Here is an 18,682-nt window from a genome sequence, read left to right on the forward strand (position 1 = left end):
CTAACCCCTCTCCAGATGACCACCAGCTTGAAAGACAGCCACGTCTCTCTCATCAAAAAAAGGAATAAAACAGAGGACTCCAATGCCACAGCAGTCAGATAATAGCAGTAATAGTAGTAGTAGTCGTAGTAGCTTGAATGGGTGCAGTGATAAACTAACTAAAGCGTGCAGGCTATAGATACCAGACAGGGTCTATCTGCCACAGTTACTTAGAACCACATACTAATTCTCACTCTCCCAAGCTTTATAAGAAACCCCAACTTCCAACTTGACCCCCTTCTGTGCTACTGTGGCAGGCAGACAGTGTTTTCAGCCATGGTGGTCTGTTTGTATGTATGCTGCCATGGCTCTAGGTGCATATGGCAACGTTGCTGCGCATTCTTAGCAGGTGCTAACGTGTTTGTGTTTTTTTTAGGGCGAGACGACAGTAGTTTTAAACGGAGGATTCAGCGAACTATTAGCTTTGGCTGGATGCAACTGTGCAGTACATGGAAATCATTTCTGCATCTGTCAATGTTTTTATCTACTCGTCTCTCACAAATAAACTAAAAAGGAAAAAAAAATGAATGTAAAAATGCTGCCTCTAGGACACCTTAAGCAGTCTCACTCTGGAGTTAATAGAAAATGACACAATTTTAAGGCTGACTAGAGACTCTGCAGTGACCACAGAGCTGCACCGGCCCGAATCACTCAGTCCCATAAACCAGCACAACAAGAACCCACAGCTCTTTCTCTGACAGGCTGCATTTAGCTCAGCACTCAGCCTGTGTGTGTGTGTGTGTGTGTGTGTGTGTGTGTGTGTGTGTGTGTGTGTAACAAAGTTGTCCATTTCTGTTTAAATTTGGGTAGCACACCTCTCTCTCAGACAACAGAAGATCTCAGCAGCTGTGAGGTCACGGCTCATATAATAAGAATGTTTTAATCCCTGACTGCATCATCGTTTCCTCTCATTCATGTAACAACTCAAGTCATATTCTGAGCAGGTTTTGCCCTCTAGGAGTAAACTGTGCTTGGGGTCATCCTGCCTGAGATCATTCTGAGCATTTGGACCAAGTCAGCCTCACCTCATTCAGCAAAGCTGTCTCATTCCCTCTCAATTTTTTTTTCAAAAAAACCCAAAACAAAACGGTTCAGTTTTTTTTTTAATACCAATCCAATGGTCCCCCAAACCCAAAAGACCACATCAGTCTTCTGTCTGTCTCTCTGATGCGAAGTAAATATAAGCACCTTTCTTAGTACAAATACGAGTCTAGAAAGTTCAAAAGCACTCTGCTCGGTTCGCTGAAAGGTCAGAGTTTGGGTTTAAATGTTGTCAGGCAGGGGGGCGAGGTCAAGGAACAGCCATTTCCTGCTGCCGTTTCCGTCAAAACAGCAGTCTCCACGCTCTGGTGGCAACAGGGCCAATCAAGGCTCTACTGTCTGTGGGATGGACTAAATTTGCACCGACAAAGAAATCTGAATAATCCACCCATATGTCTGAACACCAGAGAGGTAAGAGAGAAAATGTGCCTTTATTGAAATTTAGATGAACAACTCATGAATTCCCAAGTCAAGACCCACTGAAAATAACTTTGTAATCACATATTCATTTCATTTCAAATTCAGTGACATCACCATGACCTCATAACTGCTTAAATCTGTATTCACCAAACAAGCAAACCAGAATAAACAACATCCAGCAGCAAGCTTCTGGGGAGTTAGTGAGTGCTGGTGGTATATCTGAAGCTGGGAAGGTCAGGATCTCCCTCGAGGGCCTGGAGGGGCCAAGCCAGTCCCTGTCCTGCTTACGCCCCTCCTGGGTTTAACAGTCCAGAGTGTAAAGCTCCTCTAGTGGTCTCCGTCTCCGTCTCCCAGGGGCAGTGATCCGTATCACACAGTCACAACAGCTCACCTCACTTCACTTGCTCCAGTGGGGATATCAGATACAGGGAATGGAAAATGTTTGAATGTTTTATTCTTCTCTTTTATGAATGTCTCCTTGGTAGCGGGAGCTAAAGCAGTAAAGCAAGTTTGTGTGTGTCCTTCTGAAGTGAAGAAATAGAAATTGTCAGTGCAGTTAACTTCTGTGAGTAAACCCCCTATTAGCATAGAACATACACTGTTAATATTGTTGATGAATACCTCACAATACAATCCTTGAAGATTCTCAGTCACCCTGAGGGGAGAGCTGATCCAAGGCAACACGAATCAACATTTTTCCTTCATGTAAAAATCTCAAACCCTGAAAAGTTGTACAAGGGTTGTTTTTTTTGTTTTGTTTTGTTTTGAAATTGTAATTTACAGTTAGAATCTTGAAGGCACCAACATTGTCCAATGCTATCCCTCCCCGCTGGCAATACAAACATAAACAGAAGAGCTGGATTGGAGGACGGCATGATGTTAAGGTGAGATCTCACCAACAGCTCAAAGGACAGAAGTCCACGGACAGTCTATAAGAGTGGGAGAAGGGAAAAAGCCATTGATTGTTCACTATCACACCCCTGAAACCACTTCATGCATTTATGGATCCACAAGTCCCTCCACTCAGGCCCAGCAGCAGCAGCATCATCAACACATTTTCACTCATGAAAACAGATGCTGATTCAATCTATGGTTCCACCTCTAAATCACAGGTATTCTCACAAAAAGACAGATTTTCCCTCAGTTGGATGATCACTGGAGTGGAAGGACCCAGGCGGGCTAGCAGGTACATTGCCCCCACCCCCGTCTTCCCACTCTGATGCCGGACCATGATGTAGCTACATGAGGAGCAATCCGTCTCAATCTGAAAGCCCTTAGCTTTCTCTGCTACTACAACAAGCCTATTTAACATGCTTTGTAAGTGGAAATGCAGCTGTATGAGCTTTAGATCTCTGGAGACAGAGGCCTGACACTTGCTGCATGACAAATAGCAGACATGTATTACACACACACACACACACACATAAAGTAGACTCCAAGTTTGAAGCAGCGAGTCACACACAAAAGGTATTACCACTTCACATTGTTCCCATCGCTGTTTGTGGCCTTTTACAAAGAGGACAGTGATGAAGGACTTCTCAAGCTTTTCTCATATTTATCACAGTATTTGTCTATTTTCATAAAAGAAAAATCTGTCAAACCACACTAGCAAGGCTGGCTGTCCAAGACTTTGCTGCTATGCTGTGTTTGACCAGGGTAATAGTGGCAGTTCTTAGTAAAGCAAAATCCTCATAAGGACTTTTAGACCCGTATGGAAACACGTGATGCCCTCTGCTCTTAGAAACCCCATTCATACCTGCTCCTAGAATAGATTCTGGATAATGGGACTGCAATCAGATGAGTGATGTGTGTGATCAGCTTTTTGCTGAATATGCATTTATACGTTCATGGTGTCAATCACTATCTCTCTCTACAATGGGGTTTCTAGCTACAGGCAGAGGAGGAAGTTGTTAAGTTTTAACTTTAACGTGTCCTTTATGAATGAAACAGTGAGAGCTTCGCACATGCGTGGGCTATGGAAAGAATAAAGCCTTACCCACCCAGTTATGTGTATTGTCACAGCTTTTATTTTCAAAGTAGATGGATCCGTCTATAAGTATGACCTCTTACTTTCAGGTCTAATTGAAGAGATTATTTCCCTCTTTCAGGATGAGTTTCCACTCGGGGATTCAGCCAAAAGTGAGAGCAAGCAGGTTTGATAATTACGAATGAGAAAATCCCTATTACTGCCTCAAATGGAGTTACATAATTACTCTTGCATGCACAAACCATCTGCCTCCCCTCACTTGTGCACAAATATAATTAGGCCCCAATCCAGCTGTGTGTCTGTGCATTGGGGTCAGAAATTCACATACATGTGTGCAAGCAGGTGAGTTTAAAGAGGCCCGGACATTTAGTGTGACATGGCCCAAACCACCCATGATGGAAATGTCCTCTGGTGAAGATGTGCCCTACATTCTGGAGTGAATAATGAGCCAAATCTGTCCCAAGGGTGGGATTTCAAAAGGTATAGCAAAACACGTGTGGTTGTGATTTGGCCCACATCCATTTTGCCACGTTATGAAATGCATGTTCATAGTTGCAAACGCGTGTGCAAAAGAGATAACGGATTGGTGTTCATGAGCATGTGTGCAGTTGCGAGTCACAGGATGAATCATACCAAACTAACATGTACCTATTTGTACTTAAGAGCGGCTCAGAGTTTGAAAATGTAGTTTGCATTCATACATACACATACGGTGATTTCGCCTTTGTCCAGGTTCTTGTGTGTGCTGCACATGACTCACAAGTAGTGTACATCCACTGATAACCTGTTGACCTGCTGAGAGCTATTTGTGGATCACCAACCTATCCGATGCATTTGCATCACGGCACAGTGGAGAGTTTAGCACCTTATTGATGGATAAAATGCCTCGTGGCAATAAATGTAAACACATCTTTGCAACAGCCTCTGACCATCTGACACACTGCTGAAATTATACCAAATATAATAACTCCATGTGTTTGGGGTTTACCCTGCGTGGGTAACCCTTGAGTGGAGACTTGGTCCTACCAATTTCCAGCTTTGGCCTTTGTATTTGTAATGTATTGACTCTTTACTGTTTCAAAGGAGGTCATGTTTTCCTCCATCTGTCTTTAATTAGGGTTACACAGCAACTAGCAGGCTGGTATCAAAGGTCTTTGTGAAGGGGTGTAGCACGGGCCATGAAGGCAACGTTCATGAATACTGGCCCAGCTCGCATTCACAACAGCCGAGGGTTGTTATGTCAATTATTTGATGGTAAGTTTCACTGAATTAAAATGGTGTTTTTAGTCATTTGCATGGACATTCTAAAACACATAATTCATGTTGCTGTATATCCATCCACATATAAACACGACTTTTCCCGATGTCCATTACTTGTATATATATTTATTATTCACATTCACCTCTGGAAATAGAATATTGTATCACACCGTAACGCCAATCTAAACCCCGCCCTCAACTTCCCTCTTCTTCACAGTCACTGCTACAAATTGGGGATAAATCTATAAGTATGAATTAAACTCGGTTTCATATTTTGATTATTATTAAAACTAAAAGTTTCATTACGATGCGTGTGATAAAATCTGTCCAGCATCGACCAAAGATAACAGAATACAATCACAACAGAGGGAAGTGACAGCAGGCTCGATCATTGTCAGCTTCCACAGAGAATTTACCCAGCAAGTAAGACAGACGTGAACGAGCGACTGCCTCTAAATCTGATATGGTCCAGATATGAAAAGAAAACCACTGGCTCCACGTGCACAAAAACTGCTGAAGTGACTAAAGTACATTCAAAGAGAAATGGACAGTAACTTTGTATGATGTGACCTATATCTTTGTGAATCACCAAGCATGGATTCCAAACGCAAGCAATTCTGGAGCAGAGTTACAGCAGCAGTTACTGCAAACCAGCTGTCATCTTTAGTAGCATCAATAGCGGAAATAAAAAAACAACAACAAAAAGATGCACAGAGATGCTATAACTCCCGGTCTGTGCATGCCGGATCCAGGCACGGAGGCACTGAACTGGAGTGAAGAAAAGTTTGAGGAATACTTTTGGGTCAAAAATTTTAGATAATAGGTGTGCAGGACACAACCTGTTAAAGGAGAGTCAATCCACGCCCTTCCCCTGTTCACAGCCCGTGTTAGTCAACCCGCCAAGCAACACCTGACGTGTGGTTCTACCATGTACCGCTACTGATTAGAGAACCGAGATGCTGACCACTAGAGAATGATTGCAGGGATTTTTCCAAATGCTAGTAATGTGCATATTTGTGCTGCATTCTGTTCTTATATAAGATTCTTCAGGAAAACTGTACATAAATGGAATTTTTAAAGTTATTCTTTGCACATTGTCATATCTTTCTCTCTCCACATTGCTTGATCATTTGCCCAGACAGACTGCTGCAGCCTTGCCAGTTTCAAACTAAAAGGAAACCCACGCGGCAGAGGCAAAGAGATGCATGACAGAAAATATCAGCCCGTCAATACAGTCACCTATAGAGATAGCAGACTACCTCTTGGTTCGAATCAAATTGGATTTTTGCCCTCTGTGATACATTTTAAACGTTTTTCCCATTTTATAATCTGCAGGCAGACATATTAAAATGTCATAACACTCGGAGTACCGCACTGTGCCAGAACACGCGGCTCAGCATCTGAGAAACTGCTTGCCGGTTTATGTAGATCTCATATTAAAGCTCCACTGTGTAGCAGACCTCATGTATTATTCACAGCAATGGTTGTGTGTGTTTGTATGTACTATGTATGTATGTATGTGTGTGTGTGTGTGTGTGTGTGTGTGTGTGTGTGTGTGTGTGTGTGTGTGTGTGTGTGTGTGTGTGTGTCTGGTCTACACCTCTGTATCTGAATCATCACAGGTGCTGTGGCTGACTAACCAGAGAGTGTGGAGCAGACAGGGCACCGCTGACATGGACTGTACGAAACAGTAACATGAAATCCAGAGGAGGGCAGGAGAGTAAGACTCATACGGCAGCCGAACAACAGACTTTTAGTATTTAACCACAAATACATCATCATCATCAAGCATAAAAGTAGTACTTCATGTACTTCTGCTGTACATCTATACTCCTTTAAACTGCCTCGTCAGCATCCTGTGTCATGCCGTGTCAAATAGCACATGAGCATCTCCCCATCAGGACTCTGAATTTGTAGTTGTTCCTTTAACATTTATGATTAGAGAAGCTGCGTTCAGTGGTCGTAACCTTATCATGTGTCACATGAATCAGGCACACATTGATATTTTTGACATATTTTTAGACGTACAAGTAAGAAAGAAGTTTGTCTCCTCAAGAGGAAATCGTTCATTTCTTAATCTTGCCGGATCTGCCACCTGATTTGGATTGGTTTTTGCTCAAGAGCACTTCAGTGGGGAAAATGAGGGTGGGACAGGTGCTGCTTCTCCACTTTCCCCACCCACATTCCTACTGGCCTTGGGGATTTTACAAGTGACCCTCGGCCCCAAGTTCACTGAACTCATGTTACATCCACAACACACCCATGGGTTAGAGGCTAATAACGACCCCTTTGTGCCTTGAGCAGGATTTTGCCTCTGAATCATTTATCATTTAACTGATCTGAATGGTTTGGAATTTAAAAAAAAATATATATATATATATATATATATTGGGTATGTAGTGAAAGACAATTGTAGACATTTTAAAATGCCGGCGCTATTAAAAGATAGAAGTGATGTATTGTAGAAACTTTTTTCATTTCCAAAAGTATCTCGTGTTCTCAATAGATTTGGAACTCTGTAAGCTTTAGGGAGCTATGATAATTTGAATGGAGAAGCAACAGGATCTCCTGCATACACGACATGCAAGAGGAGCACGGCTGCACTGACGCACACGACTCAACCACAAAGTACAGCCTGGTTAGAACAGTACATGTGTTATTGTAATGAGATGCAGAAGTGTCTCACACAATTTAACTTTACTTGGCAAAGAAGAAGGTTAGTCACTGTTAACGCACGTCCACAGCTCGCTCACGCCCAGGACTAATGTGAAATAATGTGTGTGACGTCCCCGCTTGCAGCCACTAAAAAAACCTGATGCAAACACACAAATCTCAACAGCAGCAGCTGCCGAACAGTAAGATGCATGTGCATGTCATGTCGTGTCATACTGTATAAATTATTAAAAGAATGGCAGCGTAATTTAGGAGCACCAAAGACAGATGGGAACCTTTCAGACTCTAGGGTGATTTAGTGGAGATAATCTGAGTGAGGTACTTCAACCACTCAACGCTAACAGCTTTGTGTCTCATCGTACTTCATGGCTTTTAAGCTAAACCTTCTGTTTTAGCTTCATTTCCAGGGGCGTAAAAGGTAATTACAACATAACAGGATTAGAGAGAAATGTCTGCGTTAGTGAGTGAGGAGGAGTAAAAGCGGACTTACAATGGTGAAGTTCATGACTTTGAGGATCCAGATAGTTAACGCCAAGTTGATCAGGATCAGGATCATCAGCAGCAAGACAAAGAAGTAAAGGCAGCGTTTCCTCCAGCCGTATATTCCCACTTTGTAAACTTGTGGTTTCTCTGAACTCTGGACATTGTTCCTATGTGTGCACTGTTCTTGGGTCATCTGGAAGGACACAGGCAGACAAGAGGAGAGACGTTAGCAGGGCTCACGGCAAACATTCTCACCGAAGTCACAAACCGGCACGAGTTTACTGCTCGTCACATGCTGCCTTTAACACGTTCAAATACTTTTAACACATTAGATTTGCAAACATATACACACACAAATTCATTCACACACACATTTAGAAATATAACAATGGAAATGTGGAGGGGGGGAAAAAAAAGGCAGCACAAAGGCACAAAAGACACACGAGATAAAAACAGGATAGTCTCCATTGTTGTGACATGATTTGACAGGTGCTATCTTTACTCCTGACTTTTAATGGGAGATGTTTCCCACTACATGCGACTGAGTAGCACTTGGCTATCCACTGTGAGGGATCCCAGCTGGAAACAGGAATGGAACAGCTGTGTCCTGCTGCAAAGTCAGCATCTACCTTCCCCACCACCCGCCATTCTAGTACTTTCTCACTATACATCATCTGATTACACCACATATTTTTTTACGTGGGACTGGAAGCCATAACTGTCACTTAAATGTTATTAAAGGACATTTTGGCTGCTTGCATTTATCACTCTTTGTGGTCGTTTGTCTTGTGAGGAGTGGATAGGATGGGTACTGGAATGAAAAACAATCTTCTATTTGTACAAGAAATATTGATGTTTTGCCAAAACCTTTAGACTTTTATGCTTTTTCTACTTGTCTTTTTGACAAAGAGATACACTGTAAAACATAAGGCCCTTCCAAGAAAATATGACATTGTGTTTGACTCCAAAGAGGTTTGAGAAGACGATCATCAGCAACTGTACTGCAACTAAATCTGTGAAATTTCCACGCACTTGTACATCTGGACAATTTCAACACTTACTTGATTGAAAATGCACAAGTTATAATTAGCACTACAGCTAAATTACAGATGTCATTTACTCATCTGCTGTCTGGGGTTTGTTAACTCCATTACTTCAGTCTTGAGTCATTTCGCGATAGCAGTTGTACTGTCATGACACGTTTGGAGAGTTGAGCATTGCTTTGGCCCTCAACAGACAAGTGAAGGTGTCAGCATCCAATTTAGGACGTACAAACACGACTCAGGCTAGGGTCCGAAGTGAAAACACTCCATCGCCAAGAGCTGACTTGATGCCCCTCACACCGCCAGTGCAACACATGCAGACCTGGTCGTTCTTTATTTTCCACTTGTGTCTGTGTGAGTGTGCTCCGGCATAGCATCCGTAGCACTTTAGTGAGCAATTACGATTGCAGTGTGCAGATATTTCATGTAGGTTGATGTGTATGTGGCTCCATGTGATTGTTGTGACTGAGGAGACCATCATAGACGTTATGAGCCATGCTGGTTTTTATGTTTGACACAACAGTCATCAGTATAAACGTGAAGGGGGACAATCCTGCAGTGAGCCAGTGGGATTCAAACTTGACCAAGATCTTTGAAGACTGAGCTTTTTTTTTTTTTAACCAAACCAATAATCCAGCTGCTGCGTCAGTGCTCTACGTTGATGCCCACGTCACTACAAATAACACGTCAGAATCATTCCTCTCACATACTGCACTTAAATACTGTCTGTTGAGCCAATAACCAACCACTCAGTTCTGGCACAATAAAAGGCAGTTTAGTTAGCAGTTGTATTGATTGATAGCTCCATAAGCTGTCTATATCTCCATTATGTCTCCTCTGCCCCATTGATGCACTGATAGTACCTATTAATGATGATTCTAATTGTCTGACTGTGAAGATGAGAAGGCACTTCAAGTGCCACGATAATGGCCTAATAACTTTGTGGAAAAATACAATTTACTGTCGGCCACGCTTTGGAGTGCGCATCTCCGACCAGCAAAGCCAATTGCTTTTGACAACCACACGCATTACAAGCTAACTGAAACAAATGGCGCAAGACAGGAACCCGGTGAGAAAGTGCTGAAAGCTACAGAGGAGGTTGGATTTTCATTTTTGTTTGAAGGGAGATGCAGAGCGCTGAGGAGGCATATCTTTATGATGTCTAGCTTGATAGAAAAGAGGGAAATCAGTGGTGGGAGAGCAAAGAAAGCAGCCAAACTCAGTCTTCTCTCACAACCTCTGCAGTGCTGGGATAAATTTAAACTCGACAAAAAAAAAAAAAGTTAGAGATCTATAGTGTCCTCTTGAGGCCTCTAATGTTCATTAAAAGCTTTTATATGAAAAGTGACAGACTGAAACAAAGACATGGTGATGAGCTTGCTATTCTTGGAGCCTTATCACCTTCAGTGCTAAAAATGTACAGTTTAAGGGTTGTGAAGAATAATTTCATAATCAGACGGAATTGCCGTTTTGTTTCACTTCATTACTCAGTCTGGCATTGTTTTCACGCTGATTGCAGAATACTGTCATGTTGCCCCGACCAATCGGCTGATGCTTTCCTCCCACTGCCATCAGTCAGTCACTGCAGATATGACCTGCAACACCTCATACAGCTGTAATGATCTCGTCCACCCGATTCATGATTTTTATCCCATTTTTATCCTGTTTACAAAGTTTGATCGGCTCAGCTGTTTCTGAAACCATCACATAGACACAACAGCAGACTCCAGGAAGTGAGCGAGTTTGATGTGCAAAGATCATCCTAAACAATACAGAAGAAGTGACAGGTTCTAAAATTCAAATGTGTTTACAGTAACAAACAGCCGCATGAGCCAAGATAAACTCTGGCTGTTTGCTCATCTCTTTAGTAAAACCCTCGTGGAGAGCTGCAGCCTGTGAGTGGGAATTAATAACCTGCCTGATCCTACATCACACTCTCTCTTTCCAGATGAGACCCTCCACATTCGGGCAGCAAGTCGTGGCTGACACTATGCGTTCGCCTGGAACGAACCACTGTCTTGTCCAATAACTCCTTTCAACAAGATCCAGGTCCACTGGCAGCGCTGCTATGACTTCTGTTCACACCGACATGCTCGATTATGAAAACTCACAAAACAAAAACAAACAATATTTCAATTTCCTCACTCTAGAGTATTTTTTCCTCTTTGATTTGTATTTTTCTGTTGTTTGTTGTGATATGTGAAACGGCCACGTCCGAATGAAAAGGATCCTGTCAGTTCCATTTTGGCCACAGCAACAGCAGCAACAACAGAGGAAGTCATGCCACATTAAACCCTGGTGGATAAATAGGAGAAAAAAGTGAAGAGGGCTCTTATATACAAACTCAAAACCTCAATCAATGCCACTGACGGTGCTGGGCAGCAGTTTGTATTCATTAGTGTTGTTCTACTTCAAACAGCACACACACCATTATCACAGCATTCTCAGGGGACAGAGGCATCAGCAGGCTACTGCTCAACACTTGGGTGATTTATTTTTGATAGACACTAAGGGCAGTGATTTAATGATCTAAGGTGCTGGGTGCAAGGGCATCAAGGTGCAGCTTGGTGTGTCCAATCTCATCCAACATGAATTCAACCAAAAGTCATCTCCCGTTACCTTTTAAAAACAGATGCACTTGCATCTTCGCACAGTACCATTTACAAAAAGGTCATGCATGGGGGTTTGGATGCTTCTGCTCTCCGCAGACGTCAGTGAAAAGCTGCCTGACCTGCACACACTATTAGATTAGAAGTGATTGTGAGATGAGGTGTAGCGATACTACATGCACGGTGGCTTCTGTGTGCCTCCAGGTGCAAACTCAGGTGGGGGCACCGAAATAAGAACTCAAGGAGAATCAGCAAGAGGACCTGCTCGCAGCATCCTTATCCGCAAGTACACGTTTAAATATCCATCTTTACTGCAGGAGCAAACATGGTTACAGGCCTGCTAAGAACTGTAAATACTACATGGCAGCTGCATGCCTCTGCAGTCTCAGTCTGTCACACTTTAACTACAGATTTTTTTCCCAAGTCATTCTTGAGGCCCAGTGGATGTTTGCACTGTATCTGAAATTCCTCACGGCATTCCTGAGATCTCATGTAAGGTGACAGTCACCTTTGACAACTGAGGTATTTTCAGTTCAACCTCAAGTCCCACTGGATGATTAAACCAAATTTGAAGACATTCAAACATTCCAGAAAAATTGCATAACAAGAGTGGGATGGATGGACAGCCGACCCAAAAACATAACTAGGGCTTCAGTGGTGCAGACACATAAAACTGTTAGTCTAGATCATGAATTCTCCCCATACCAAGTATGTATAATTTTGTGGACTGTGAACACATGTTCCTGTTTATAATACCAATATGTATGTCTCAGGAGGTGAGAGAACCTGATACACTTAATTCAAATTATTATTCTACTAATTAACCCAAGCAGCAGAGACTTTTTACATCTTACACCTTGCTGGGGGAGGGGGGGGGGTGCTTATTTAAGTTTGGGAGCAAGCATGTTTTTATATGGATCTGGAAGGGATACATTTTAAATATATGATAATGTAGCTTGTGAAACCCTGATTAAAAGTTCAAACTTGATATAAAATCAATAGTTTTCAAAGTTTTATTCATGTGCTGATTGGTTTCTTATTTGCACACTCATATTACACTGTTAATGTCTCTTCACAAAGTGTGGCACAAATCAAATAAATGTACTGCAGAAATGAAACATAACTCCTGCATTCCTATCCACGCAAAGAGTACTGATGGCTTTCCGATAAGCTTTTAGTCCATGTGGGCTGACTGAGAAAAGAAAATGGTGCTTGGTTACAAGCTAAATAATGGCCACTCTCAAAACTGAGAGGAGGTGTGTGCAAAGAAAGCGAAGTTGAAGAGCGAGGGAGGAAGAAAGTAAGTGGCAAATTGGAGGCAAATCAAACCAGTGGCCTTTGAGTCTTTTTCCCTCCATTGCTGCTTTCAAAGTGTGCCTCTTGTTCATCCAACTACTCATTCAGAGCGCCTGAAGAAAACCCGGCGGTCCAAAAACAAAGTCTGTGTCTGATTAGAGAGAGAAATGAGGTTTTACAAAATGTTAGTGGTTATTCCTGCTGCCAAATAGCCAGGCAGCTCCCCATTAGGACTTTTATAGACAACATGTGGATCAGTACCAGGGCCTGGCTGCTGCCAATGGAAACACTATTACTGGGACGAAAGTGCCTCCAAGTGTATGAATACACAAAATGGACAACAGCCTGGGGTAGTTCATTGGCCGCTGAAAATCTGTGTAAACAGAGAAGTTAAAAAATATGATCAGCTGACTGAAAAGTTACTAAAAATGCAATTGTTGGTTTCCAGTCGTGGAAGATGTTCACCAGTAGCTGAAGACGAACGATTAATGAGCCTCGGCTCGTCTCTAGTTGCTTTTTCTAAATGTATAAAGGCAGGAATGGCGGCCGCTGCCTCTCCATCCACGCTAGACTTTCTTCACTTATCTTGGTTAACTGTATGAAGGCCCTGGAGACTATTAACCAATGCTCAAGGGATCCAATGGCTACTGTCCTGAATTGCTCCTCACCACTACTCCTGTGCAACTGACTGTCCAGGGCCTCCTGAGGCTTGACAATGATCAATCTCGAGACTTTAGGGTGTTTTCGAAGGATGCTCACGGCTCTTAAGTCGTCCACACACACAAAGCAGTGCTCAAGAGAAAGTGCTCGCCATTAGAAGCATCCTCAGGTAGCCTGTCGGAGGTGCTTAAGATTGTGCTGAATTCATTTCAAGGTTTTGAATATTTAATAGTGTTCAAACCATGTAATGTGACCCACCGCGCCGAGGGTCGGCCATCATTCTGCATCTGTGGCTGTTTTCCAGTCGATTGTTGGTGTTGTGTTGGCAGCAGAAGCCACGAGTGAGAGAATCTCAGTAAGAGGAGAGACTAAGTTCCTTCAAGAGGTCATTAGACACACTTTAGACATAACCTGCTGGGGATGTGATCAAGCTGACCCCTTTGTGAATGATGACTACAGACTAGTGCTCCCGTTTCCTCTCATGTGGGAAGAGAACCTTCTGTATGTGCGAGCTGACGGTCTGCTCAAGTCTTTGTGGTGTGTTCGTATGACACTTGTCGTTCCAGACACAGGCAGGTGAGTCGGCCTCCATGAACAGAGATTCTTCAAAGGGTTTGCTGTGTCTTCACACGAACAACTCAAAATTCCAGTTCTACGCAATGGCAGGAAGATGCCAATACCTCACATTAACTGTGGCAGAGAGCAGATGCAGGCAAACACAACACGTCGCCTTCAAGAGCAATGAGATCTGTGCTTCACTGAAACCACTGAGCATAGACTGAGAAACCATCACAGTATTTGTATGAATTGCCAAACAGTTTCCACCATAACGCTGAAAGATTCTGGACCACAAGACACTGTTGTAGGAATAAGAAGAAAGAAAAACCCAGCTAAAAGCCAAACTACACCTAACATCTATTTGTAAAGTGTGCTGTTGTTTCATGCATGAAACAACTGATGCAGTTGGACTCATCCAACATTTATTTATTTATTTATTTATATATATATATATATATATATATATATATATATATATATATATATATATATATATATATATATATATATATATATATATATATATATATATATATATATATATATATATATATATATATATATATATATATATATATATATATATATATATATATATATATATATATATATATATATATATATATATATATATATATATAAATAAATATATATATATATATATATATATATATATAAATAAAATTAACTTGCAGAAAACTGAGTCATGACATTCCAAACTGATACCTCCTTCTTTCTAGCATGCCTGCTAAATACCATGTGATGAAGAAATGAGTAAAAAATGCAAAATTGTCAGGATAGTTCATTCATGCACAAATTCACTCTTCTCATTATTTATAGATAAAGCATACAGTGAATTGGGTCACAATACTTTCTGATTTTCAAAAAGTGGGTCCCAAGAAGAAAAAAACAAAAGCTTGAGAAACATCGAGTTGGAGTTGATTGTGAAGTAAAACTTATGATCTATCCTGAGAAGTACAAAATCCACATGTATTGACACAAATTTTTGAGCAGGAACTTCCAGTGTAACATACTGGATGGAATGGCGGCACATGCCAACATGCAAAGGGGGTGAACTTAATAATAATAATAATAATTATCATGTATTTGTCTAAGTCCAGCTGTACACCTCCCCACGTAGTGATGACTGCTGGAAACAGAGAAACAATGGCTCATTGTTATTGTGGTGAAGGCCATTCATTACATGAGTGAGATCATTGTTTTGTGTGATTCAGGTGAGCTTTGTTCTCGCATGTGCCATGCAAATGAGAATCGCCTACTCATTCATGTCAGGGGAAGTAAGGCTTCAAAGCGGTGCTAAAAGTCCACTTTGGGAACAGCAGTCTGTAGATTATCGGAGCAAATGTGTCCCAGACAGGTTTCATTCAAGCCACACACACCTGATTCCCATCATAGACCTACCATTTTTAGCCGCTAAGCCTGCGAACCCTGAGGCGATCCTTCACAAGTATAATTAACTTTATCTGTACTGTCACCAAAGCTAACAGGCTCTCCGTTAACAGGACTTTAATATCCACTAAAGGTTTAATCCTGAACTGGATTCAGACTACAGAAGCAGAGGGAACGTAATCACAGGGAACCGGGGAAAAAAAAAAAAAAAAACAAGACTTGAAGACTTTGCTTTTCCTGGGCTGATAGTTCCATGTCTCCCAGTGAAAGTGGAGTCAGAGACAAGTGGAAGTGACACTGGCAGCCAAGCTCAGTCTGGAGTGGCACCCCGCAGTGATTAAGATGCGTTGGACTTCAACCAGGTTGAGCAGAAAACCCTCCAAAGCCTGCTCAGACAGGCAGGGATGGGAACGGGGAAGAGAGTTTAGGGAGACGAGTAAACGTGGAGACAAGTGCTCAGACGCTGGCAGAATACACAAACATTAATTCAGAAGTTAAGCTGGGGAAGCACTTCCTCTTCGCAATGTAAATAGGCTCCTGGGATCAGCTCTCACTGTTTTACTGTTCTCGATTCTCCAAGTTTTATCTCCTGTCAGAACATATTTGTTCATATTTTGCACATAGAACATTATCTCCTGTCTAACAATACTAAAGTTTCCCCTGGAGCTCCAAATTACACAATGCCAGCGTTGGAATGAACAGGTACAAAGTGAGAAATTCCACACATCTTTGGGAAAATGATACCATATCTAACTGGCAGACGATAAATTAAAATAAATAGTCTGCTCAATGTATTGCCACCCTTGAGTGAGGTTCCTATTTTTTTTTTTTTTAACTATGTCACGTCTGCATTTTGAGCACATGTGGCTCAATCTGCATTGTCTCCTCACATTTCCTCAAAGCTCAAGCTGCCTCCATCTTGAATGGGATGCCAAACAGTGCAGAGCTGAGTGTAAATAGTGACTTAGGAGGGCAATACTTCAATAAAATGTCCACAAATTCCACATTAGTTTGTGCAAATTAATTGCTTTGACACAGGCCTACACGCTTTCCACCCAATATTGGTGATTTGTGCTACTTATGCAGTAAAGGGCCTCAGATAATTAAAAGCTCCATGGCAGTTGAGTGGTCTGGTGGCCAAATGTAGTTAACCTTTATTATTTCTGCAGATATATTTTATTTCCTGCAATAAATGTTATGTTTGTTCAGGCACTTGTAAACTTGTTTCACTTGAAGTTTTTGTTTTCTTGTCAGTTTGAATCCTGGCTTTATCAGGAAGGGAATGATGGAAGAATAATAAACTGAGTCAGAGGGACTGAATCTGACGAGATGTCAGACAGGCTTTCAAACAAGTGCAACCCTTAAAAAAGGGTCACAAAACAACATGAAGCCGTTAAATTACCTTTGTCAAAAAGGCAATATTTTTCTCACTGAAATTTATTTGTGTCTGTGTCAGTTTGTCTCATTAATGTCTCAGGAATTATCACGATTACTTTGGCAGACGTCGGCGCTGTCTGAGTGCTTGTTTGTCGGCGCTTGATCCCTGAGAGGGACAGTTGCACAGTTTGGAATCAAGCTGAATCCTCTTTGAGATGTGACAGAGGGGTTTTTCAGCCCCATTCCTTGTTGAATTGCTGATTTTCTTTTCTTTTACTGGCTTTAAATGTGCAGTTTTAGATTTTTGTCTGGGCTACAAGCTGCTGGGGAAGCTAGAACAGACGTGCTGTTACCACGGACACACACCCATTTCCTGACAGGATGCAGTTTTCGCTTTTCCATGGAGACCCGCTCTACTCAGCCTGTGATTCGCAGAAAGGGAATGGGCACAAATGCAGTGTTAGTCATAAAGAAGAGGTCTACTTGAAATGTGAACCTTCCCTATTCTTAGACCAGGGAAGAGTTAACGAAGGCCCACGCAAACCTTGGGAGGTCTGACCCACCAGGCCTCATTCTGCAACACTGCCACGCTAACCAATATCAAACTCCAGTGTGTAATTACAGCTGCTTTGTGTGGCGCAGCGTATCAAGCCATGCTGGTCTAAGGAGGCATCTTTTTTGATGACTCTTACCCAGTACAAGAGACTGTCAGTGTAAGGGCAGCAAAAGAAGCAGCATCAAGTCTCACCAATCTTCATTTCTCTGCTCCACTTTCTCGTTGATCACATAATTCTAATGATTTCTTTTGAAGCCCAGAGCAGCCCTGGCTCCAGTTGAATCTTAGCCTTTTTCTCTGTTATATGTCACCTCTAATATCCTCCTTGTCTTGTTCTTTCTTGATGCAACCTTCTGCACTCTTCTGTTTCTTATTTTAAATCCTTCCTGAATTATTCTTTATTCTGGGGTGGCTAATTAATCTCCATCTTCTTTTTTTTCTGTACAGGGTCCTACTTTTACTGTAAAGCAGTATTTTGGAGGCCTTTCAGAAATGCTGTGCAAGAGATGAGTGGCCAGTCACTTCCTTACCTTTGTGCCAAATTTGGCCCCAAGCAATTAGTCTGTGTTGTTGAATTACCAAACAATCAAGACATTATGAAAATAATCTCAAAATGGCCGCATATCTTCAAACTCTAATCTCCCCGGGGCCAACTTCACAGTTTAATGGAAAAGCAGCTTGTAATAAATGGACGGAGGAGGTAGGAAAACAAAAGGACCTGTGTGTTTGGGTTTGTGTGAGAGAGCGTGATGTTGAGCATCGCCGTATATCAGAGCCAGCGCGCTGATGCTAAATTGCCTGTCTCTTTTCCTTGCTCGCTCTCCTTCTCCCTCCCTCATTGCTTCTCGCTTTTCATTTCTCTCCATCTGTCTGTCTTCTCTTTATCTCCACCTCTCTTCTTTACATCTTAATCATAGTTGTGTCATGAACCATAAACATAAACTCCCATGGTGGAGGGAGCCTTGGGAGGAAAGTACCAGCGCTGAATAACAACAACAATAACTTTATTCGCAGACAACTTTTAGAGGAACTATTCACAGCTTATTTGGGTTTACATCAACCCAGTCACCAGAGTAAAACACGAGTTTACTGCAAACCACACATGCATGGAAGCTCGTAATTTTGACATCACAGCCTGCAACCGAATTCACAGAAAGCACACACAACTTGCAGCTTATGGAGATGAAACTCACCAACCACATGTCTGATTATTATGATGAGTCAATGCTAAGGTAAGAACTCTACTGCAGCACCTCCAAGCTCAAGCATT

At 42.0% G+C, this 18,682-nt stretch overlaps 1 protein-coding gene across 8 annotated transcripts in view; it reads right to left on the reverse strand.

The window, feature by feature from the left end:
• sgcd (sarcoglycan, delta (dystrophin-associated glycoprotein)) overlaps positions 1 to 18,682 on the reverse strand; it is a 247,945-nt gene that overhangs the window by 88,031 nt on the left and 141,232 nt on the right. For all 8 annotated transcript variants that reach the window (XM_086226538.1, XM_086226535.1, XM_086226540.1 and 5 more), the window contains one exon: positions 7,911 to 8,096. In XM_086226538.1, the coding sequence (XP_086082664.1) occupies positions 7,911 to 8,096 (186 nt within the window). The remainder of the gene's footprint in view (positions 1 to 7,910; positions 8,097 to 18,682) is intronic.

This window comes from Aulostomus chinensis, chromosome 15 (assembly GCF_037954235.1).
Source record: "Aulostomus chinensis isolate RoL2024-O1b breed Wild chromosome 15, RoL_Achi_v1.0, whole genome shotgun sequence".
Lineage (NCBI taxonomy): Eukaryota > Metazoa > Chordata > Actinopteri > Syngnathiformes > Aulostomidae > Aulostomus > Aulostomus chinensis.